This window comes from Neophocaena asiaeorientalis, unplaced genomic scaffold (genome assembly GCF_003031525.2).
Source record: "Neophocaena asiaeorientalis asiaeorientalis breed wild unplaced genomic scaffold, Neophocaena_asiaeorientalis_V1.1 scaffold96, whole genome shotgun sequence".
Classification (NCBI taxonomy): domain Eukaryota; kingdom Metazoa; phylum Chordata; class Mammalia; order Artiodactyla; family Phocoenidae; genus Neophocaena; species Neophocaena asiaeorientalis.
This window is the reverse complement of record NW_020175831.1, coordinates 6,231,112-6,256,569: the sequence shown is the minus strand read 5'-3', so window position 1 is coordinate 6,256,569 and position 25,458 is coordinate 6,231,112. Positions and strand designations below refer to the sequence as shown.

The 25,458-nt window shown below is 38.4% G+C and overlaps 1 protein-coding gene and 1 pseudogene across 1 annotated transcript in view; both read left to right on the top strand.

Moving 5' to 3' along the window:
- LOC112391496 (52 kDa repressor of the inhibitor of the protein kinase-like) overlaps positions 1–9,251 on the top strand; it is a 33,841-nt pseudogene extending 24,590 nt beyond the window's left edge.
- A 2,768-nt stretch (positions 9,252–12,019) lies between these two features.
- The window catches only part of TTN (titin), a 276,735-nt gene continuing 263,296 nt past the window's right edge, over positions 12,020–25,458 (top strand). Inside the window, exons 1-8 of the mRNA XM_024732830.1 lie at positions 12,020–12,232; positions 14,462–14,565; positions 16,807–17,010; positions 18,502–18,789; positions 19,269–19,354; positions 19,462–19,706; positions 23,967–24,282; positions 24,647–24,799. Coding sequence (XP_024588598.1) covers positions 14,475–14,565; positions 16,807–17,010; positions 18,502–18,789; positions 19,269–19,354; positions 19,462–19,706; positions 23,967–24,282; positions 24,647–24,799 — 1,383 coding nt within the window. The 5' untranslated portion in view covers positions 12,020–12,232; positions 14,462–14,474. The remainder of the gene's footprint in view (positions 12,233–14,461; positions 14,566–16,806; positions 17,011–18,501; positions 18,790–19,268; positions 19,355–19,461; positions 19,707–23,966; positions 24,283–24,646; positions 24,800–25,458) is intronic.

Genomic DNA, 25,458 nt, shown 5'->3' with positions numbered 1-25,458 from the left:
GGTACAGTTTTGGGGGTTCTTTTTTGCATGTGGGATATTAGTTCCCCAACCAGCGATCGAACCCATGCCCCCTGCAGTGGAAGCATGGAGCCCTAACCACTGGACTACCAGGGAAGTCCTGAGGCACTATGCTGAAGCTTTGGGAGTCATTGTTAAAAGTTCAGCCTAAAGTCTGTTACATAATTTATTCCCAGATTTCTGTAAGTCATTTAACACACATTAGTAAATTTCTTTCTCTTTGCATTAGCTACAGTGGATTCAGTACTATGCAACCAAAAAGACACAGTATTGATTTATAAAAGGAAAACATGCCTAGGAAGAGTTGTGAAAATAGTCGAAGTCAAAATTTCCCAAACTGATCTGAAAATGTTAGTGATCTGAGAGACGTTTAAATAGGTATTTAAGAATAATGGAGTTCTTTTCCATAGGACTTCTCAAAAACTTTGAAATTGTTAATTTGTGTTGTAAATCACACTGTGCATCATTTCCCCAATGCATTTCACCAGGAAATTATTCATTTCAGGGGAAACCTATTATCAGCTTGACAAATACAGACAGGGTTTGTGAAACATTGGTCTAAATAAAATACCCAGCAGTCTGAGCCAACAACCTTTGCTTTTGCTCCAAGCAATCTGTTTTCAGACTGTTTTTTTTTTTTGTTTCCATATATCTTGTTGTCATGCTATAGTAGGCAGTTTTCTGGATAGGGATATCAATATCCAAACAGTATAAAAAGTATATACTCATTTTGTAAGTTGGCAGCATTATTTATTTGGACAAAGTAATTTCATTTCTGCTTGTCTAGAGTAGTGAAAACCGGATACAAAAGGAAGCCCAGCTTATTTTATGATCCCAAAGAAATCAAAGTGAAAACACTAACATAAATATATTTTAACTTTATTTCTCAGCTTACTTGTGGTTCCAGAAGAGTTCAGTGGGGATAAGAATTTTACAAGAGGCAGAAGGTACTGTGTTTTTGTGGTGAGATAGTATTTGAATACTACATTTGAATACTAGAGCTTGTAAATGTATAGGCTTTGGATCAGCCTCAGCTTTGCAAAATTAAGGTCATTCTAGTGCAATGTCATAAACATTATCATTTTCTAGAATAGAGGGAAAAATTAATTCAGCCTAGAGTGATAAGGAAAGACCTCCTCACAGAAGGTGTGATGTTTAATACCTAGAAGGCTTGTTAGAGCTTGTGTTGTATAGGGTAGAGTGGAATGTAAATAAGATGACTGAGGGTAGGTCAGTGTGATTATGGACTCTGAATGTAATTTCTGCATGTCTAATGGATTCTGAAAATCACAATCAAGGCTTACACTTTGGCCATATAGCATCATGTGAATTAAGTGATTAGAAAAGGATCATAACGTAGAATGTCATTACTATGATTAATTATCGTGAATAAACTTCATGCCTCTGTCTTAGGCAGGCCCTATATGCCTGGCCTTGGAGCCACAATTTTTCAGCATTCCTGCTCCCCTCCACAGGTTTGGTTTTTTTTTTCTATCAGTGTCAACTCTTGGACAGGAAAGAGTTTCCTACCCATCTCCCACTAGTAGCTGAACTCTGCTTTGTATCAGTCCAGGAACCAGGGTCCAGGAGTTTTTCTTTCACCTTTCTCAGAGGCAGATACCCTTCTCCCAGAAGGAGAGGATATTTTTTCCTGGGTTCCAGGGATGGGAGGATTTCCTAATTTTCCTCGGGAACAAAGAGCTTTTACATCATCACTTTCACGTAAGTAGAGGACCTTTTCCTGGGTCCTATGCATCGGAAGGGGTACTGCCCCTCCCCCGGTGGGTTAGAATTGTGTTTTATGTGAGACGTGTTTCCAAGAAAATGAGTACAAAATTTGCAACTTTGCCCCAATGACAACCAATCACTAACTGAACACCTGCACACTAGTTTCACCAAGGGGTCTCTGTGCTGCCTTCAGCCCTGCAACCAGTCTTACACGGGAACACCTCTGGAGACCTGTGGAATAGAACTTGTGAGTTAGCGTGAACTCTCCTTGTGTCTAGGTTCTCGCACTCATTCTAAACTGATAAGCTCTCCTATACATTGATTTTAAGTATTTGGTAGCTGATTTCCTCTTTACCTGCTGTGATGACAGCAATACCTTCCTCTAATGTTCTGTCAGAAATGAAATCGTTCTTTAGATTCATCTCTTCTCAGAGCCGTATGCCATGCATTGGAATTCAGCTGGTTTTCCTTGCAGTCTCAGCTCTCCTATGGTTTCAAGAAAATTTATGATTTTATCAGTTACCTAACATTTTCTCATTGTTAAGACAGTAGTGACATTTACTTGCCACTTTCTACATCCTAAGCTGACTTGGAAATGCTCATCCACTAGTTTTAGATCAATTGACAATTCTTGCCTGAAATTGTTACTACTATTGTGTTCATAAATTTTTCTAATTTCATCATCCCTTTCTCATTTATTAATTGACATTTGAGAGCTTGTGTTTTGGGAAAAAAACAAGTGGGAAAGGGTTGTCAAGTGCCAATGAGTAACAAGGAGGGCACTCACATTAGGTTTCCTGAGATATATGAACTATGAAGAAAAAATAATGACTGCTGTCAGTAAGATCTAGGAATCCTGGAAACACCACTGACTACTGGTCAGTTTCTGTTAACCTCTCTTTAATTAATTAATTAATAACATCTTTATTGGATTATAATTGCTTTACAATGGTGTGTTAGTTTCTGCTTTATAACAAACTGAATCAGCTACACGTATACATATATCTCCATATCTCTTCTGTCTTGCATCTCCCTCCCTCCCACCCTTCCTATCCCACCCCTCTAGGTGGTCAAAAAGCACCAAGCTGATCTCCCTTTGCTATGCGGCTGCTTCCTACTAGCTATCTATTTTACATCTGGTAGTGCATATATGTCCATGCCACTCTCTCACTTCGTCCCAGCTTACCCTTCTCCCTCCCTGTGTTCTCAAGTCCATTTTCTATGTTGGCAGCTTTATTCCTGTCCTGCCCCTAGGTTCTTAGAACTTTTTTTTTTTAATTTAGATTCCATATATATGTGTTAACATACGGTATTTGTTTTTCTCTTTCTGACTTACTTCACTCTGTATGACAGACTTTAAGTCTATGCACATCACTACAAATAACTCAATTGCGTTTCTTTTTATTTTTACAATGTTTATTCTTCCAATCCAAGAACATGGTATATCTATCCCTCCATTGTTAACCTCTAGTTTTTCATGTGAAAAATGGGTAAATAGTACCTATATAATTAAGTGATTAAAACAAAATACAGAGTATTTTAAAAATCTAGTATTATGTCTGACAGAATAATAACTCAATTAACCCTTAGTTTCCTTTCCATTTCCCCTTCCATCAAGGATCTTGATTTAGTGCAAGTGAAATACGTATAAGTGTAGCAGTGCTATGACAAGAGATGTACAAAGAGCTATCCTAACACAGGGGAATTACTTCTTCCCAACCGGGGAGAAGGTGAGAGAAAGATACACAGGGCAAATGAGACTGCAGTGCTGGAAAATGCATGGCCTAATCTGTCTACTTGAAATGAATGATAATAATCACATTCTAATGCTGACTTCTTCTCAATCTTCTCAAAATACTTCACTCACATTAGGAGATGGAGCTGCTATATAAGCCTTGATGATAGTTTTAAAAAGCATTAGACCCTCGAAACAAAACTTTTTTCATGAACAAACTCTTGTTGGTCCTGACTCTGGACTCTGCTGTCTATGGTTAATACAGAGAAGACCACTCTTAAGTCCACTCCAATTGTCCACTCTTAAGAAACTAATAGATGGGATCCCTGTCCCCTTTAGGTCTTCTATGCCCTGCAAAACATCTCAAAGTCTATTGCCTATCTTCCTCTTCTGTATAGTTTATTTTTTCTAGCAGCATTCACTGTTGTACCAGATGCTAAAAAAGGCGTTGGGAATACAGGAGCAAGTGCAAGTGTATATCCTGCTCTGGAGGAGTGTACAGATTAGAGAGAAGTCAGACAAATGAACAGACAGTCTTTCATAGCGCTATGGATTCCAGGCCCTTCTTCCTCCATGTTTCCATCTCTAAACAAAAACCACCAGTAAAACATGAGCAAACTTCATGTTTCAGTCACATTTGATAATGTGTATAAAATTCTTGGAACTTTAAAAAAAAATAGGACATTACAGTGAAATTATGTCTCTCTTATCTGGCACTAAGATATCCATAGTTCTGGTTCAGGAAAAAGCTACAAAACCGGAAAAGCAAATGTGACTAATCCTGCAGAAAAAGAGACAGAACTTGGAGGCAGGAGTGAGTGAAGCTGACTGGTTCAGAATCAGTTTAGATGACAAGATAAACCATTTAATATAATCTGAACCTAAGGCCAACATATTTCCTGTTGTCATGATTATATGAAGTATCTTCCCTAGTGGAAATGAGATTATTGTTTTTGTTTTTGTTTTTTCGGTACGCGGGTCTCTCACTGTTGTGGCCTCTCCTGTTGCGGAGCACAGGCTGCCGACGCGCAGGCTCAGCGGCCATGGCTCACGGGCCCAGCCCCTCTGCGGCATGTGGGATCTTCCCGGACCAGGGCACGAACCCGTGTCCCCTGCACTGGCAGGCGGACTCTCAACCACTGCGCCACCAGGGAAGCCCTGTTTTGTTTTTTTAGGCACTCCTATGACTCTGCTGACTGAATCCCTAAAGAAGCGACGTCAATCAGCTGGATTCCTTAAGCAGTGGCTGTTAGTGTAATTTCAATGAATTCAGTGGAATTACTTCAATAATGCTTGACCCAGTCACACTCTTTTCACTCCCAGTTTGTTGACTGCACTGTACTCAAAGGGAGATGGAAATATCTTGGCACATAATTTCCTACTGGTGAGAGAGGAAGTCAGGAAGGAAGGCTCTTCCTCACTTTGAATATTCTACGTCTCTCCCTCATGAAGATGAGACAACTGATCCACCATCAATGGTTTTCCTATTTTGCACGCTTGTGACCAAAGACTCACATTTATTAGATGGCCAGCCAAGGTTAGCAGTTCATTCTGTGACCACAGATTAGTTTTTCTCTCTATACATAACAAAGGAACTTCTGCAGACACCAAACCTTGAAAACATCATGTCTTTACTGAACAAGATCATAATTAACTAGCCCAGACCCCTGAACTACATAGGTATTTTATCACTACAGGTTTGAAATCAGGAATGACGTAAGTCCCCCAATTTTCCCAAAGAAAAATAAAGTTTTGTGTCAGAGGGAAGGTACTGACACTTTAAGGGGAAGACCATGATTGAATCAGCTTTTTCAAGACTTCTTTTCAAGTAGTCTCAGAAGAAATAGGTGGGCTTCATAACCCATGCCTCCTTGGTCCTAAGAGCCAAAGGGAGAAGATCATACTTATTACTTAGAATTATGTGAAGCTTGTACAAGAAGGAGAGACCAGAGTTATAGCTTCAACAAAACAGACTTCTGAAGACACCAACTGGAGAAGAACTTAAAAGCTAATTTTAGGATTTTAATTTAAAAATGAATAGAAATAAATGTCTTTGTCATGATGTATGTATGTACAGTATTAGGCAAATACTGAAGTACTAGGCTATAAGGTTTATTCTCTTCATCTCCAAGAGTGGTTATAGGAAATAATAGGTATTGATTTCTTCACAATTCCTTTTTTGGAGAGATTGCAAGTAAACATGATAAACATGATAAATGTACACCCAACCCCTGACTAAAGTTTTACTAAATAGTTTCACTTTGGAACTCTGTGGACCTTTGAAGCCCCATCCCAATTATTTCATCAGTCTCATGCATGGCTCATTAAAAGTCACATTAAGTCATTTTATTCAAGAAAAATATATGAAATAAGTACCTTGTACAAGGCATTATACAAGACATCATTTGGGAGAGAAATACAGAGATAAATTACATATATATGTATATATATACATGTGTGTATATATATGTATCAGGTACAGATACAGATAAAGGAAATGATGGAGAGGAAGAAATCATTGCTGCTAGTGGAGCTAGATAAGGAAGAATCTTAGGATTTGAATTGGCTCTTGAAGGATAGGAGGATTTGAACATGGAGAGAGAGAATAGGACATTCTGAATAGAGAAAAGAATATGAGTGGCTCATGCATGGCTCTTGGGGGCTGAGACATATATTTGAAAGAAAATATTCAGCGACATGTTTGGAAAGGAAGATTGGGGTCCAAGGATACTGAGCAAAGGCCAGGAATTTCACCAACAGTGAGAACTGGAGTTATGCTCATATAAAACAACTGACTCTATAAAAGGAATTCTGAAATTCTCCCCCATCTTCTTGATGAAATAAAAATTCATATTTTAAGGTAAGACAAGAAAAATTTAAACATGAAGTTTTCTCTGCCTATCTGGACCTCCTCCCTCTCCTCTAGAGTACATTGTGCCTCTGCATGAAGCATTAACCAGACCTCCTCAATGGCAGAAATACCTGCTTAACCATAAAGATCAGTTTTCCTTCTTCTGGCACCAGCCATGTAACTCCTTAGAAGATAACATTTCTTTCTCAATCCTGTAAGTGGTCACAATGATCCATCATTCATCTTGTATGTGCAGACATCTTTGGTGAACTTTTTGTACAGTGCCAACAGATCATTTCCCTTGAAGATAGCAACAGGTGCAGGACAGACTGGTCAGACAACCTGGGAAAATACCTGGCTGCACCTAATGAAAGTTCTGAGCTTAAATACTTACTTATGACCTTATTTATGCCACTAGCTATATTACTTGTATTCTGCCTATTTTATAAGATTATTGTTTCTTGCATTACCAAATATGTGACTGACCCTCAGATAAAATTAATGATGATTGGGTACTTTAAATGATTGATCAAATATATAGTTCTATAACATCAATAATTGTAATAGTGTAACTCTAAGATACAGGAAGAAGCAACAGGAGGGAGCCATTTCCTGGACCATAACAGACTAGTTAGACAGGCGGTCCAGAGGCTTTTGATTACTGTTCAGGGCCTAGTCTAATAATAGCACATCGAGTGGCCTATCAATGAAATCCTCTCCTGACCTAGGGATGAGCATTCTTAGCACCGGGGGACAAACTGGTCATGAAATGCTTCCCAAATCTTGGTCAAAATTAAGACTGAAAGGGAGAGGATTATAAAATAAAGAATGTTGCCACCATCCAGTTCTACAAGAATCAAGTCATTAGCCACTGCAGTCGCCGGAATTCAGTGCGAAATCAGGATGAGACACTGTGCTCTGGGAAACTGACAGAGCTGGACCTCAGACAGCTGGATGTTTTCAGGAGAAAATTTATGAACCCAGTTTCTTCCCATATTTAGAAAAAGCACTAAAACCACTAATTAAGATATCTGTTCCACGTGAATAGCGGTAACCTTCTACCAAGCTGATGACATTTTACCTTTAACCCTTGAAGAGAAGGAAAACAAAGAATACTTAAAATCTTTATTTGAAATTTTGATTCTTATGGGAAAACAGACCATACCTCTGGATGGACATGAAGCTGATGAAATCCCAAAAGGTCTCTTTACTCCTGATAACTTTCAAGCCCTGCTGGAGTGCCGGATCCATTCTGGTGAAGAGGTTCTGAGAAAGTGCTTTGAGACAACGGCAGTGAACACATTATTCTGTTCGAAAACACAGCAGAAAAAGATGCTAGAGATCTGTGATAGCTGCATTCGAGAAGAAACCCTCAGGGAAATGAGAGACTCTCATTTCTTTTCCATCATCACGGATGATGTGGTGGACATAGCAGCGGAAGAGCACCTGCCTGTGTTGGTGAGGTTTGTTGACAAATCTCACAACCTGAGAGAGGAATTTGTGGGCTTCCTGCCTTATGAAGCTGATGCAGAAATTTCGGCTGTGAAATCTCACACTACAGTAACTGAGAAGTGAGGATTAAACATGGAGTACTATCGTGGCCAGGCTTACAATTGTGTCCAGTGGATTTTCTTCCAAAATGAAAGTTTTTGCTTCTAGACTTTTAGAGAAATATCCACAAGCTATCTACACACTCTGCTCTTCCTGTACCTTAAATATGTGGTTGGCAAAATCAGTGCCTGTTATGGGAGTATGTGTCCCATTAGGATCAGCTGAGGAAGTTCTTTCTTCCATCGATCAGCACAACTGCTTTTAGAGCTTGACAGTGTAATTTCTGTCCTCGTTCAGAACAATGAAGAAAAGGGCAAAGAACTGAAGGAAATTTGCCATTCTCAGTGGCCAGGCAGGTATGATGCTTTTGAAATCTTAGTGGACCTCCTACAAGCACTTGTTTTATGTTTAGATGGTATAATAGTGCCACAAATGTTAGATGGAATAACTGCATGGCTGGCCAAGCATTTGTACTCTGTAGTGTGGTAACAGATTTTGATTTCATCGTTACCATTGTTCTTTAAAATGTCCTATCTTTTACAAGAGCCTTTGGGAAAAATCTTCAGGGGCAGACCTGAAGGTCATCAGACCTCTGATGTCTTCTTTGCAGCTAGTCACAGCAGGGCTACATTCACAAAATGAAGTGATGGAAAATATCGAAGTTTATCATGAATTTTGGTTTGAGAAAGCCACAAATTTGGCAACCAAACTTGATATTCAGATGAAACTCCCAGGGAAATTTCTCAGAGCTCATCACAGTAACCTGGAATCTCAGCTAACCTCTGAGAGTTACTACAAAGAAACTCTAAGTGTTCCAACAGTGGAACACATTATTCAGGACCTGAAAGATATATTCTCAGAACAGCACCTCAGAGCTCTTAAATGCTCATCTCTGGTACACTCTGTCATGGGACAGCTCAAATTCAATACATCAGAGGAGTATCACGCTGACATGTACAGAAGTGATTTACCTAATCCTGACACACTCTCTGCTGGGCTGCGTTGTTGGAGAATCAAGTGGAAACACAGAGGGAAAGATGTAGAACTTCCACCCACTACTTATGAAGCCCTTCATCTGCCAGACATCAAGTTTTTTCCTAATGTTTATGCATTATTGAAGGTTCTGTATATTCTTCCTGTGATGAAGGTTGAAAATGAACACTATGAAAACGGGCAAAAGCATCTCAAACCATACCTGAGGAACACTTTGACAGACCAAAGGTCAAGTAACTTGGCTTTGCTTAACATAAATTTTGATATAAAACATGATTTGGATTTAATGGTGGATAAGTGTACAAGTAAGTACACAAGTGTATAAGTAAGTCAGAGCTTCCTACAGATAATTCAGAAACCAGTGAAAATACCTGAGACTTTTTTTTTAACATCTTTATTGGAGTATAATTGCTTTACAATGGTGTTAGTTTCTGCTTTATAACAAAGTGAATCAGCTATACATATACATATATCCCCATATCTCCTCCCTCTTGTGTCTCCCTCCCACCCTCCCTATCCCACCCTGCTAGGTGGTCACAAAGCATCGAGCTGATCTCTCTGTGCTATGTGGCTGCTTCCCACTAGCTATCTATTTTACATTTGGTAGTGTATATATGTCCATGAAGATACCTAAGAGACTTTTAAAATAGGCTTTCTCTTATATATGATATTTGAAAAAAACTGTAAGAAATTTGAAAATATCTTACAGAAAAGTTGTAAGGTGTACTTAGGCCACTTAATCACTGAATATCTTGACCTGTAGGCCCCCCATTGAGTACATTAGTCATTGATAAGCTGCCTGTTTAAATGGCCCGTTTCAACTCCCATACTTTGGAGACCTAACTGTTCTTCCAGAAGATAGCATTGAAAGTACCATGTTACACTCTGTGATCTCTGCTAATGGCACTTTGGAATTGTATTAGTTAAGTCATTTTAGACATAACATTTATCACTGTGGATCCAATTGTCAAGTATTGAGTTATCAGTTCTTTGAAGAAATAAATTGTGAGGAGGTACGGGAGGAAGGAATACATTTTATAAACATTACAATGAAGCTCATGACTGACGTTTGAATATTAGTTTTAAGTATGCTGTTAAAAATCTGTAAGGGACAGTTAAGAAAATTATCAGACTGTAATAGAAACATGTGAGCTCGCCAAACAAGGATTTCAGTGTAGATTCTGTCTTTATCAAATGAAGTTAAAGGAACAAGTTATAGTTAAAGTTTGAATGGAAGAGCCTTCCCTTGTTCCACATCCGGTTGTTGCTGTTTGCATTCCTTTATTGAGCCTACATCTTCATAAGCTTTTTGGCAGGTATATGTTGAACACTTCTGTTTCATGGTCAAGACAGGATCAGAGGCCATGGATACTGACAACTGATTTGTCTGTTTTCTTCTGTCTTTTTTCATGACTGTATCTACTGCCTCATCTTGATTTACAAGCAAAACCTAGAAAACCCACAAAAATAAGTGTTTTGTGGTTTATCTAGGAATAATACAGAAAATATTGCTGTTATTTTTGGTGAAGAAAATCAATTTTGTATAGTTTATTTCAACCTAAATAAAATGTGTATTTTGTTTAAAAAAATAAAAGCATATATATATACACGCACTCACCACACACACACACACACACACACACACACACACTTGCACACATTTTAAATAGATAACCAGTTAGTTATCTATTTAACAATGCAAATCAGAAAGATCACATGACATTTCTAGTCTAGCTTCACTTTATGACTGGCAGGTTGCCTGTAACATAGTCTCTAATTGGGAATAATTTTTAAGATATATAACATGAAACTAGTTGTTTCTGAATAAAGCAATCAAACAGGATTTTGTCAGGTAGCGTCTGTAGTAGGAAAAATAATACCAACAATACAGATACACTGCTTAAGAAGACAAATGTTTAAATAAATATGTCATCTTGTCTATATAGCTATATTACATAAGTTGTCCAGTATATTTTATTCCTGTTTAATGTTAACAAGTTAATCACTGTATAAATAATTACCAAGAATGAAATACTCAGGAAGTTGAAAAGTCTAATGCATGGTCTTCCACATCAGGGGAAATTTTTATTACAGATGTAAATTTAACTTAAAATTTTAGTCTTTTATTAAGAAAAATCTCTTTTTATTATCAACAAGACAATTTTCTTCCCTCTTAGTGAAGCTTTACAAGTCTCTCAGCTGAACTATTTTAAAGCTCTTCTGGTATGCTCTTTTGTATTTGAAATATCTGTTGCTTGAAATTAAATTCAGTTCTAAAATAGCAACTATATCATCTCCTAACTACTTCCCATTAGTAAGAGCAAACTCCAGAGATTAGTAAGGCAGCTTTCATGTGCCTGAAAAAGAACCCTATGGATGTTTTAAACAAAAGATTTGGCTGCTCATTAAGGATCAGTGCATGTATATTTGTAAATATTAATGCCAGAAAAAAATGAAATCTGGAAAAAAGAAATCCTTACACTGTCTAGGCTAAATCTAAACAGAGTTCAGATTTTGCCTCTCAACTTTATTTCTTGCAGGGCTGTATAAACACTTAGCTCATTAACATTGGCTTAACTCTCCCCAAAGTACAAGTGGATTCTGGAGAAAGTAGATAGTATAAATGAGCTCTCTTCAGTGCTGAGGTTTTTAGGCACTGGTTCTTCAAAAAAAGAAAAACGGTGAAGTCTTACGCATGAGATAAACTCCCTCATCTGTTGTCATGATTGACAGGTCCATTTGCTTGGTTGTATGGGGGAAGGGAACAGGAATGGGGCCTCACTCAGGGCAGAGTCCTCAGGTTTGGAGCGGTTTTGTATAATTGCCCACAAGTGTTTTCTATTGCCACAAATTCTCCTCAGACCAGTTATTTTCAGATTTTAACATGGGCAACAAGTGCTCCTCCCCAAGCCTCAACAGAGTTAGTTTTTAAGTACGGTTCTATTCCCTTGGTAAAGCCCCTTTTGAGATGCTAAATTTAGCACTGCCAATCAGAAGAACAGGTGGTCTGCGCCGCTCGCTACCAAATAGGTCCCGCTCCCATCATGCTTTCCTGGGAGAGCCAATCAGCCAGCGCCCTGCCCTGAGATGTGGGGCTGTCAGCAGATCTGGCAAATATAAGGGCTGGGCCCGACCCTGACTCGTGAGCAGTCGTGCATTCCCAGCCTCGCCTCGGGTGTAGGGATTGCATAGAAAAGCAAAACTACACAGTCTTGACTGTGTAGTTTTGTTTTTAAGTTTAGAGGCTCACCGATTCATGTTGGAGATGGTCGAAAAAACCAACTCTAGATAGGACGTCGTTTCAGAAGCAACCTTGGGCTTAGTCCCACCCTTTTTGGGCACTCCTGAGAAATCAGGTGAGCAGCATTTTTTCTTTCTTATTAGTAGAGTCCCTCCCTTATCGGTTTCTAGTTCCGCATTTTCTTTGTATGCTAAATGCCTATATGGAGGTGTTTGTCTGACTACTTGGTGCTGGTTCTGATCCTCTATTTGAATCTGCTTGTTAAATTCTGTTTTGAAATATGCGAAGGCTTTTCCTTTCAAAAGTTCGATGCTTTAGCATATCAGCAAGTCAGTGATTCAAATTGTTTAAATGCACCTAACATTCTAAAAGTATTAAAAGTTGAGGTCTGAAATTGTGATAGAAATGCTTGCTTCTTTTATAGACTTTTTTTGTTTGTTGAGAATGTTCAAGGTTATATTACTCTGTGATAAAGTGAGACACACCAAGAATAGCTCTGATAAAATGCATGTGGTATCAGCTACACCCTGATGACTTTTTAAGGGAATCAACTGCTGAGGTATCAGTTGCAGGACAGTGACAGAACACTTGCCTGCTGTCAGTCAATGCTGGAGAGTTTATTTTGGGAGTATGACATTTTAGATGCATACCTTCAGCCATAATTAGACAAAGGCCTCTCAAGAGCAAATGCTAAAGCAACAAAATTTACCTGAACAATAGGAATAGAAGACCTGTTTAGGCCAGTTAATTGCAATATATTTAGAAATTTGGAAAAAAAGAAAAACAATATAATTGTTTTCTAAAATACTCAGCATTTCATTATGTATTTTAGATCAACTCATACTCAAATTATATGATATAATTGTTGATGCTAAGAAGGGTAAGAAATAATGTTTTAGAGACTTCTTATTTCAAATTAGACCTTGATTTCCCATCTTCCTGGAATTAGATTACTAATTGTAAATGCCTATAAATATATAGGTATATAAAACATAAATGGTGTAAAAGAATATAGCTATTTTTAGAAGATGCACTTGCTCAGAAACAGGAAGAGTTTGACACAAAAAGTTATTTTTGTGTCCTGAGGATAATATGCTACACTAAGAAGTTCTTGGTAACAGTTTCTTTTGGATATTATCTGAATTTTTCAAATATAAATGTTATTGTCTCAGAGAATTCTAGTTTCATTTTCTTTTTAACTAAGTAAAAAGTTACAATAAGGTACAGAATTAGATGATTGCTCCACACACTTTCAATAAATAGAGAATTTTATGAAAAATAGTAATGAAGCAATTGACAACTGAGAATCTGCTTTTTATATCAGAATAGTGGAATAGTCACATTTAATAACAAGGTATTTATGTCTCAGAAATTTCTTCTCCTAATCTCTCTAAAACTGATAGGCAAAGTACTTGCTTCCACTTAACAAAACAACTTAACTGCCGATTTCGTGTTAATTTCTTTGATTTTTTAATATTTGTGCTATGAAAGCATAGGTGCTTTCACTTCAACTGCATCGCAGACCAGCCTTCCATCTTTCAGAGTTTGCACATTGTTCCTTATTAAGAACTCAAGTCAGTATTTTTCTTGCAGATCTATAATAAATACTGGCCTGCTCAGTTAAATTTAAACTTTTCCTGAATATTCACTTCAACAGTATCAACATTTACTGAACAGTTACCATATGAAGAAATATTAAGGACTAAAAAACACTGTATTCTGTCTACAAAAGGTTTGCATAGTGGACCAGGCTTTCCAAAACTTTTCAAGTTAGGAAAGAAATTGCAAAGTTCAAGTTTTTAGTTTTGGTGACTATTTTAAATAATCACCTGGGTTACTTAAGGTAATAGTGCCTGAATCTATGTCAACTTTATAAATACAGATACAGTGTCTGAAAAATATTGGGAGGAAGGAAATTTTTTAAAATAATTCTTTCTGACATTGAACCGATGAAAAGATTCGTTTTACACTTTTCACACATATCTTCTATTATTTGTCAGTACCCCCAGCTTCCTCCAGCTTTCCCTTTCTCCCAACTCTCTCTCAGATTTCCCACCTTCGGTAAGACTGAACTTCCCTCTTCGACCACTAGGGTACATTCCTTGCTCTGCTTGCTTCGATTTTTTTTTTTTTCCATCCCCCCCTTAGACGTGCTACTCTGTTAGGCTATAAGTCAACTCAGAGGCCAAATTCAGGCCACAAAAGAGAAGGCCTGCCCATCACTCTGGGCCCACAGATGATCTGAGAAGCAACCCATTTGGAAAATGTGTGTCTGCCATCTTCAGAGTAGCTCCAGAATGGCCCTAAGCTGTGACCTTCTAATTTCTTTTCTCTTCCTTTTCAGAGTGCCTAAAAAGATGACAACTCAAGCACCGACGTTTACGCAGCCGTTACAAAGCGTTGTGGTACTGGAGGGTAGTACCGCAACCTTTGAGGCTCACATTAGTGGTAAGCTCACACGTTCACACTGTCCCTTTTTCTTCTCTGCCTCCTGTCCATTAACTTTGCTGTAGGACTTGACAGCAAGTTTAAGCCTTGCTTTGACTTTGTGAAATGGGCCCACTATGGAAGGGTCATTGTAAGGGTATACTGTTCACAGAGTTCCTACAAAATCTGACAATATAATGGCTTGAAAATGTTTTATTCCTATTTATAATTCCACAAAGCAAAATAAATAGCATTGGATTAAATTAGCTGTCAGAATCCAGGTGCTAAATAGGACCAAATCTGGTCATTCTATCTTTGGATTCAGCTGCAGAGCCAGACTGGAAGCCAAGAACTCCAGCCCAATAGGGGCCAGTCATGGAGCTGCTGGGCGAATAGCCTGTGTGCCTGAGCCTCTGTGGGTTTACATGGAAAATAACAGTACAACTGACTTTCCTCAGTGGCAGAACTTTCAGTGATGAGCTAACTCCTAAGTATTTTATTTTCAATCTTTATTAAGTGATTCTAGTCAATGAAAAGATTTTCCAATCATTTTGAAAGGACACCCCAAAATAATATATGTCACTCTGGTTCACATATTAAAGAGAAACAAACATTAACCCTACAATTGTATTTAACAGGAAGTTCTTCTGTCTCTTTTTTTCCTTCTTTTTCTTCTTTATAATTCAGTTTAGGGATGGTTTTGAAAATGGATGGTTTCTGGGACCTATCATCGTGTAACAAAATGGGGATAATCTATGAACTATATTGTAAATAATCTCAAAATTATTTAATCTCAAATTTATTTAATCAATATTTTCTCCTGCAGTATTATAACGGGTCATGTAAGATTTTATGGATTAATTAAAAGTTGATGCTTGATGTACCTCTATGATACACTGTTCCTCTTTTTTTTTTCAACTTTATGGCTTATAATAAAGATGTAAAATGAGATTTCCTTTTCCTTTCTCTTTCCTTTTGTTTTCTGTCTATGTACCAATCTTATTCATAACTGGATAACACTTTATTTTACATTGCACAAATAACATATAATCATTCTTCAATTTCTATTGTATACGTATATAGAAATGTATAGAGACCAGTTCAAGTCTTCTCTTGTATGATAATCTCTGACTTCCAAATAATTTACTTATTTATCTTGTAACACTCAGTAACTTCTGAACTGAGCAGAACACATATGGCTTCAGTGGGAAGTTTGCCTGCTTGTGGAGTAATGGAATCTGGCTTCCTCATAACTCCTTGTTCCTTCACACTTTGTGCTAATACATTCTTAGAAAAACACCACTGAAAATATTTGAACACCCATGAATTCGTTAAATAAACTATTCACTTGGCCACAGTGGGAGATTGGCTAATATAAGGACAACAAAATAAACTTTCTCTCGCTTATCCTCACCTCCTCAGTTTAAGGAGTTAGATCACCAGCCTTCATGCCAAAGGCAAAATAAACCGTGCTCTGAATTTGCCTCATGCCTTCCGAATGCAGAATTTTAGTATACTTAAAGCATCCAGCCGTGTACATGTAGTCATTAGCTCCATGATTCACGGTGGGTGAAGAGAATTTGACTTTTCTACCTGCAACTCCAAGTATCCATGTTATTCTGAAAGACTTGGTTTGGCACCATCTCTTATTGTATGAGAAGCTGCCCCTCCTTTGTATGGCATTTTTACTGAAGCACATTTGAAAGGCAGGAGAGGTCAGGAAGACAGTGTCCCTGTAACCCAGAGGAGGTAGAGGGCTGAGCGTGTTCTCTTGTGCTTATTAGGCTGAACTTTTAGATCCCTTTGCTGCTTTTGTTCTTCACTTGTTTTTGAAGAGGACAACAGTCACTTTTTATCTCACCGTTTCCTTGGCTCTTCATTTTTATAAATTTCCTTCATGATTTTAATGATGTCTATTAAATTGCATCAGATAGAACCTTGGGCAGGAGGGCAGGTGATGGCAATTCTGGTCCTCTGTGTGCCACTGCCAGCTGAGGGACCTTGGAAAAATCATTGACCCTCTTTTGGCTTCAGTTTCCTCCCCTATAGAATGAAGGTGCTGGCCTCCACGTGAACCCACAGACCTTCCTAATGGTCTGTAAGTTTACACTTTCATCACACAGCTGTCAAAATTTCACTATCATTAAATAGCATGACTCTCTGGATAGCTTTTATGGTTTAGGACAAGGAAGTGAACATAATGGGACAGAACAGAGGACTTTGCAGTGCCCCAAACATAAAGATGAATTCTTTGTTCTCCAGGTTTCCCAGTTCCTGAGGTGAGCTGGTTTAGGGATGGCCAGGTGATTTCCACTTCCACTCTGCCCGGCGTGCAGATCTCCTTTAGCGATGGCCGCGCTAGCCTGAAGATCCCCGCCGTGACTAAAGCCAACAGTGGACGATACTCCCTGAGAGCCACCAATGGATCTGGACAAGCGACTAGTACTGCTGAGCTTCTCGTGACAGGTAGGCTTTAGGGGACCTGCCTGTCCCCTGCACCACCCCCAGAGCGCATCTCCAGGATCTGGGGAAGGGAGTCCCCCAAAAGCTACTGAGCACAAGCAGATGCATCTCAAATCTAGAGAAGGACCCACTGGACACTGCATTGATAGCAAAGTTGTTTGTCTTTTGGAATTTGGTTTTCCTCAAAAAAGTGGCTGAGAACTAGTTCCTCTATACACATATTAAGCATTCAAAATTATATTAAGGAAATATTAAAAATCGTGTTTCTGAGCAAGTAGAAAGGCTTGGAGCCTTGTCTATATGCCTGCTAAGGAAATATGCGTATCTCCAGGAATTCACACTTTAACAAGCACATAGATGATTCTGATACCAGTGGTCCACAGACCACCCATTTAAGAAATACTGCTCTAGGCTATAACATTTAATAATGCTTCATTTACTTTCCATTTCTAAAAACATTGCACAGTAAGCATACACAGAAATAGGGCAAATGCTTGTTTATTCTTCAAATGCAGGACACAGTTTCCCCACAAAAGTTACCACAAGTCTTTGTGGCCGCTGTCATTTTTCTCCATCCTTTACTTCTGTGTAAGACATTAGTACAAAGAACATTGCATTACTTCACACATTACATAACAATATCTTTCATGAGCTGCATAATGTTATATATGTTTATCCAATAAACTATACGTTCAGCACTGTTTAAGTATAGGGCTATCATTGACCAAAACAGAAGGAACATCACGTAACATTAGGTATGAACTTTAACATACATCCAGAAAATTCAGAAAGGGAAAATGCACAAGGTTGACAGCATCTGCTGTTGTTTATTACTCAAAAACATGTCAAGATTAATCCCACTCACCCTTCACATTTATTTTATTAAAAATTTCTTCCAGCATAATTAGCCAAAAAAAATCCCCTTTCTGTAGCATCTAACATTAAATCGTGTCATTATTTGGATTAACATTTTAAATGCAAGTACATATTTGGGTTATTTGAATACTGATTAAGTTGGAGCCAATTTAGGATTTTTTAATTTAAATTAAAATTTAATGATTCTGTAAGTCACAGGTGTATCCAGCAAACCAACCACTGGAATTCATTTTAGTGCAACTTCCTGAAATATGTAAAGTTATCTTAACATATTAATATAGTGCTAGATGTGAAGTTGGGAGGAAGTGCAGGAAATATCCTCTAGAAATGTCATAACAAGATCTAGGCTTTTTCTTTAAAAAAAAAAAAAAATGTGGTGGCCTAGAACAGCTAAACAAGACAAAGCAAATCAAATATGGTGGCGGGGTGCCCTCTGCCACCTCCTGGCTCTGCTCTTACTGTCATCTGATGGATGAGCTGGGCTCAAGGACAGTCAAGCATGTTTGGTTCAGCTAGCCATTGCCTGGTTTGGACACCAGAGCTGTAATCATTTAAAAATAGATTGTTGGGAGTGCCCTGGCTGGTGCCAGTCCTAATTTTCTTCCCTTCCCGCTGCAGCGGAGACAGCACCACCCAACTTTGTTCAACGGCTGCAGAGCATGACCGTGAGACAAGGAAGCCAAGTGCGACTCCAAGTGAGAGTGACTGGAATCCCTACACCTGTGGTGAAGTTCTACCGGGATGGAGCTGAAATCCACAGCTCCCTTGATTTTCAAATTTCACAAGAAGGCGACCTCTACAGCTTACTGATTGCGGAAGTGTACCCTGAAGACTCTGGTACTTATTCAGTAAATGCCACCAATAGTGTTGGAAGAGCTACTTCCACTGCTGAATTACTGGTTCAAGGTATGTACTGGAGGTTGAGGAACAGGGAGCAGGGAAGGGGAAGGATTTAGGACCAAGTGGGGTCAGAGGTCCACCTGCCTTCCCTTGGGGTCTGGGGATGCTGTGAGTTGAAATCAAAGCTGGCATTTCAACACCCATGAAAAGTCTCTGAGGTTCCGTGCAGGAGTTTAGAATCATTGAAGCAATCTGTGGTTTTTAACCCTACTAGAAACTGGGAAGTATTTCAATTCATCTATGTTTTCAAATTATTGGCAAGCGATGGAATTTTTTAAAAAAAGATTCTAATTAAATTCATATCTAATAATAAATAGTTTCTATATTTAAAGCTAATTTATATTCATACAACATCCAAAACTTTCTGCATTTTTGCCCATTGGGACACACAAAATCTTATTGACTTTGTAGTCAGAATTAACATAATCCCTTTAAAAATGGGTCCTTGGGCTCCCGTCTAAATATTTATCTTTCCCTTCCTACAGGTGAAGAAGTAGTACCCGCTAAAAAGACGAAGACAATTGTTTCGACTGCTCAGATTTCAGAAACACGACAAACTCAAATTGAAAAGGTTTTTTTGTTTTTTTTTTAATATATACTGTCAGGTTTTAAGCCTTTCAGATTGTTTCTTCATCAACAATTCCTCCTCACCATGGGCTTTGTTTTTCTCTTTTACAGAAGATTGAAGCCCACTTTGATGCCAGATCAATTGCAACAGTTGAGATGGTAATAGATGGTGCCACGGGGCAACAGCTGCCACATAAAACACCTCCCAGGATTCCTCCTAAGCCAAAGTCAAGGTCTCCCACACCACCATCCATTGCTGCCAAAGCACAGTTGGCTCGACAGCAGTCCCCATCGCCGATAAGACACTCCCCGTCCCCGGTCAGACATGTGCGGGCACCGACCCCATCTCCGGTCAGGTAAAGCCTTTTAAAAGAGATCATTATGCATTTTCAAATTAGGTTTAATCCAATAAGACGAGAGATAAAAGGAAGAAATAAGAAATGTAGGGTGTGATAAAGGAGGTAAACCAAAAAGACACTGGTTATGATTTTCACAAATCCTCACTGTCCACTGGTAAATTGGAGAACTTTATAAACTCTAATTCTGAATTCTTATTTGTATACCATTTAATATCTGCTTTAGGAGTCAAGAAAAAGCACAGCGAAATGAGAAGAGCACAGAATTTAGGGTTGGAAGCCCTGCGTTCACTCAGCTTGATTACTTGTTAAAATGTGACTTAGAAAATAATTATAATAATAAAATAATCACTAATATACATTGACCACTCTCTCTATGTCAGACATTTGATTGGCACTCTGTGTATATTATCTCATTAAATATTCATAGCAACCTCTAAGAACTATCACCCCTAATTTTATAGCTAGGTGACCAGAGCTAAAGAAGTTAAATAATTTGTTTAAGGTCTTAGTCGTGTCATTTGTAAATTATAGAGAAACACAGTAAGAATTATCTCAAGGTGTGTTGTGAGGGTTCAGTGAGATAATTAGTTGAAGGTTTCTTGTAGATATAAAATAATTATACAAGTGTTCTTCTGCTCTAATAATAAGTAAAACCTTCTAAATATTTTGCATGTGCTTATGTTATTTTGTCTAGAATATAAAATGGATTTCTGTTAGGTTTCTATGCTTAGTTAATATGGAGGTATATGAGAAAGTAAGAATGTATCATCAGGGCTCAGAAACTATTGGGTTGGCCAAAAAGTTTTCATAACATTTTACAGAAAAACCCGAATGAATTTTTTGGCCAATCCAATATATAAGCAAGTATAAATTATCCATAGCAAATTTGAAACTTTGGAATTTAGCTTAACATGCTGAGGTTTTTTTTACACGATAAACTGATAAAAGGGGAAAATTTGGAGTAAATAAAAAAGTGATTCTTGACCAATTTAATTTTTTAAATGTAGAGAAAATTCCCCTGCCACAAAAAATTTTAAAAGAAGAATAATAAGTGGATAGTTGATCTAAAAAATATTCAAACTTATTGTGAAGTTACTGTAATCAAAACAGTATGGTATTGGTAAATGAATAGAAAATACATGGGCAAAGCAGAACAGAGTGTCCAGAAATAGAACTCAAGTATCCGGGAAATTCAGTGTTTAATCAAAGTGACCTTTCAGTTCAGTGGGGAAAAGGATATTTTACTCGATAAAGAATGCTGGCCCAGTTAACTATCCATTTGGGAAAAACCGAATATAAACTTGTACCTACACTATTTACAGAATAAATCTCAGCTTGACTAAAGAGCTAAATTAAAAACTAAATCACAAAAATAAAAGAGAAGAAAATTTGTGAAAACAACTGTAGGGAAGAGCTTTTAAAAACAGATTTACAGACTCAACAACATAAAAATAAAAATTTATGTATGGCAAAAGCAAGGTCATTGCTACACCAAACAGTGTATTTGTGAAAAAAATTTAAGGGTGCCTCTTCCTCGAGATATGTCATTGCCTCTGCCATAAAATATTAAAACAAGCATACAGTGGCTACAGTGTGAATTGTACAAGCCTAGAAACAGTGCATAATCTACACAACTGTACATGTTGATGCTGGATAAGACCCTATAAATAAGCAAATGCAAACTGTGGATCTCGGGGGAAATGTTTGCAATACTTATGACAAAGGACTAATACATCAAAAAGCTTCCACAAATTACTTATTAAAGAAAAAACAAGCAACACAAATGAAAAAAATTGACAAAAGACAAGCATTTCACACCAGAGGCAATGTAATGTCCAACAAATACATGGAAAAATGCCAGATATTTTCCAGTCTTTATTATAGTGGCCACTTTAAAGATATTGGTAAACACTCATGTGAAGCCTTGACCAAAAAGCTAGTTTTAAAAACGTGTCTGGCTATCAAAAAAAGTGTTCTATCTCAGGCTAACTCCAAGTTTGCATACCACGAAATCACAAGACAGGCCGCATGTGATTTCTGGGGGAGATAACAACCTCACCGTATTTTTAATCCAAGCCTAAGAGTCATTTAGAATTACAGAGCTTCCCTGATTCTATGGAGTATTTTGACTGTCTTTGAAGTACTGAGAATTCATTGATAACAATCCCAATTATTTAGCCCCCCAAATTTGCTTTAAAATAAGAAATTTAAATATCAATTTGTGGAGAAAATAATGGTTATCCAGGATAGACAATTTCCTAAAATGTCTCACAGTCTAATCTTGATTTTTGTTGTAGAGAAAGGCAAATATATTTCATTGAATAAGGTGCATTGTATCTAGCTGTGACCAGGTGATTATTTTCTTTTTATTGTAAGAGCAGAAATAAGCATTTTCCTATAATGACTCAAATTACATTGATTTTCGCAGTTATGGGCTTACCTGCAACCTGCAGCTAATCACTCATGTCATGCTAATCGTGTCTTTAACTCTATTTGAATTAGACCCACTTTACTAGGTACAGCAAGAACAAGACACGGGTTGAAACTTGGAAATACATGTCACTTTGCTTTTCTTCAGTTGGTGTAAACCCTACGTTATTCTAAACTGGTCTTTGTTATGGTTCTAAGGCAATCACTTTCAGAGTAGATACTTGTTCCCCTAGATCTACCTTTAGTTGATCACAACTCCATTTATAAAATGTAAATTGATTTTCACCCAAAAACCCTTCTTCAAGAAAATGATTGAACATTTCTTCATGAAACTGGTTAATATTGTAATGTACTAGTAATTTACTCTGTAATTTAGAGCAGATATCAACTGTACCTTGAGCCTTAATTAGAATAATTGTTTCATTTATGATCAGTGTAAGTTAAATACCCTATGTAGTGACAGAATACATTTATAAACGTTTTCCTGCATGTAGTAGTTAAATGCAATGATAAGGCAATACTGCCACCTAGAGGGAAAAGTATAATAAATCCTTTGGATCAAGAATTAAATTATGAAAAATTTCATCTTAAAATAATGCCTGGAATTATTACTATAGATTAGGAGCTGTCATTTTTGTCTGTAAATGCCTTGATTCAGTACCCAGATTCTTGAACTGATGCTATTTCAGTTTGGACACACATAAAAAACGATGAAAACTGTTTTGGAAGAAACCACTTTATCAATTTAATCAAGAACTATAGAATCCTTAGGTTTCAAATTATCCACTATAAGGATATTTAAAAGAAGTCCAGAGTACAATACAATGAGGGCGAGGGTAAACAAAGGCAGAATAAATTTAAAACAGCAGTTCACCATACTTTGACCAGAACAGCAGTTTGCAAAGTGCATTGCACAGCCTACACCCAAAAAAGTTCTGCAAAAAGAGTAATGAGAAAGCCTTGCAATTCACAGGGCATATGGGCATGATGAAGGCTGTGGGAAATCCTGCAGGAAAATAAAAAAAAGGTTTACCTTGTTTAGCCTTGAGCTGCACAAGCATTTTGATTACAGAAACCTTTCTTCCTTCAACACCTATTTGACGTCCCCTCGCCCCCACCCGCTCCCCAGAATTGGGAGTACAGAGAAATTTAGAGATGGTTACCATATTTGCCGTGTCCTTTCTTTGACTGTATTTTAAGGACACGCCTTCTGCTGTCTTGACTTTTCTAAACACGAAAAGGGGGGCAGGGCACAGAATTCTTTAGTTTAGAATTAAATCTGATTCTCTTACAGAATTACCGCAGATGAAAATAAGGCTCACTGAGATTTAAAACAAATTACTTTCAAGTACATTACTTGCCTCTGTATAAGTTATTGAGCCACGGATTTTATTTTTATTTTTTAAATTTTATTTATTTATTTTTGGCTGCATTGGGTCTTCATTGCGGCGCACGGGCTTTCTCTAGTTGCGGTGGCTTCTCTTGTTGTGGAGCACGGGCTCTAGGTGTGCAGCCTTCAGCAGTTGCAGCGCGTGGGCTCAGCAGTGTGGCTCACAGGCTCTAGAGTGCAGGCTCAGTAGTTGTGGCGCACGGGCTTAGTTGCTCCGCGGCATGTGGGATCTTCTTGGACCAGGGATCCAACCCGTGTCCCCCGCATTAGCTGGTGGATTCTTAACCACTGCACCACCAGGGAAGTCCCAAGCCATGATTTTAAAACTCTTCCTTAAATTAAACATTTCCAGATTTTTCTTCCTTTATTCATATCTGATGACCAAGGGAGTAGTTCCTTGTCTTGGCATTCTTTGACCTCTGTCATTTGATTTTCAGGTCCGTGTCTCCAGCGGGGAGGATCTCCACGTCCCCCATCAGATCCGTTAGGTCTCCGTTACTCGTCCGGAAGGCTCAGATGCCCACCATGCCTCCAGGCCCTGAAGTGCCTCCCCCTTGGAAGCAAGAGGGCTACATGGCTTCATCTGAGTCTGAGATGAGAGAAACCATGGTGACAAGTGCTACTCAGATCAGGACAGAGGAGAGATGGGAAGGGAGATACGGGATCCAGGAGCAAGTGACCATCAGCGGAGCGACAGGGGCTGCCGCCAGTGCTACCTTTGCGGCAGGGGCTGGTGCTGCTGGGGCTGCAGAGGTACTGTCAGAGCTTCCTTTCTCTTCCTTTCACATCTGGTTTCTCCCAACAGAACCCTGCCATGAAACGCAGTCTGTGTAGGTTGCAGGGAAAATGCATACGAACATAAGAGTATAACCGAAACTGAAAACCCAATTCGGCTTATGCTCTGTAAAAGCGTTTTTTAATTGGAACAAAGGCTCTAAATCTGTGAGCTTTTCATAAGTGTAGGTTTTCACAGTACCTACCATATCTCTCTTGGCAATGATAAATGCTTATGCATGTGTCTACTGTACTCTAGGTGGCTTGGTTTCCACTGTTCTTTTGTATTTTCTACCGTGCGTGTCATTTCACAAAGTAATGTGCTTGGTCACTGCCAATCCAGGTGAAACAAGAAACTGACAAAAGTGCAGCTGTTGCAACCGTTGTTGCTGCTGTTGATATGGCCAGAGTGAGAGAACCAGTTATCAGTGCTGTAGAGCAGACTGCTCAGAGGACAACCACGACTGCTGTGCGCATCCAACCTGCTCAAGAACAGGTAGGCCTGGGGCCATGCACACTGAGCTGTGCATGCAATCAATGCTCACATCACTTTGAGGACAACACTGAGCCCACCATGGCCCGGACTTTTAGGTCTTTCGGAGCAGGAGGTGGTCTGTGACCAAAGGTGTTCAAGTTACAAACATTCTAAGTACCTGGTCTAAGTCAGACAGCTAGGCAGGTAAGAGTTAACTCTCAGAAGGTCAAGATAGGAGGTCAGACAAGGTATCCCAAGTATCAGGGCACTCCTGAGTTAAGACAGGCAAAGGTGGCCGAGAAAGTCAGCTGAACAAGACGGTACACGTGCATTCAGAGCTGTAGTTCCAGACCGGTCCATCCAGAGCTCAGTCTCTCCAAGAGCCAGGCAGGAAAACCATTATTTCAGGTCTGCCATTACCTTTCTCTAAGCTTCCCCCAAAGACCTTTGCTTTTACTTTCCTCAAAACAAACGTGACGCTTGATTCATAGCTGAAAGGTGTTATAAATCCAAGATAATTTCCCATCTCATATTTGAATAGATTTTCTGTTATAGTTTAAAATCACTCTAGCTTTCCTCCTCGTCATCTCCTGTGTGACATTTATGTCTTTATCCTGATTTATTATTATGACTTTTTATATGAGGTGCATTACAGTATTTCTTTCCTTTCCCCTATGAAA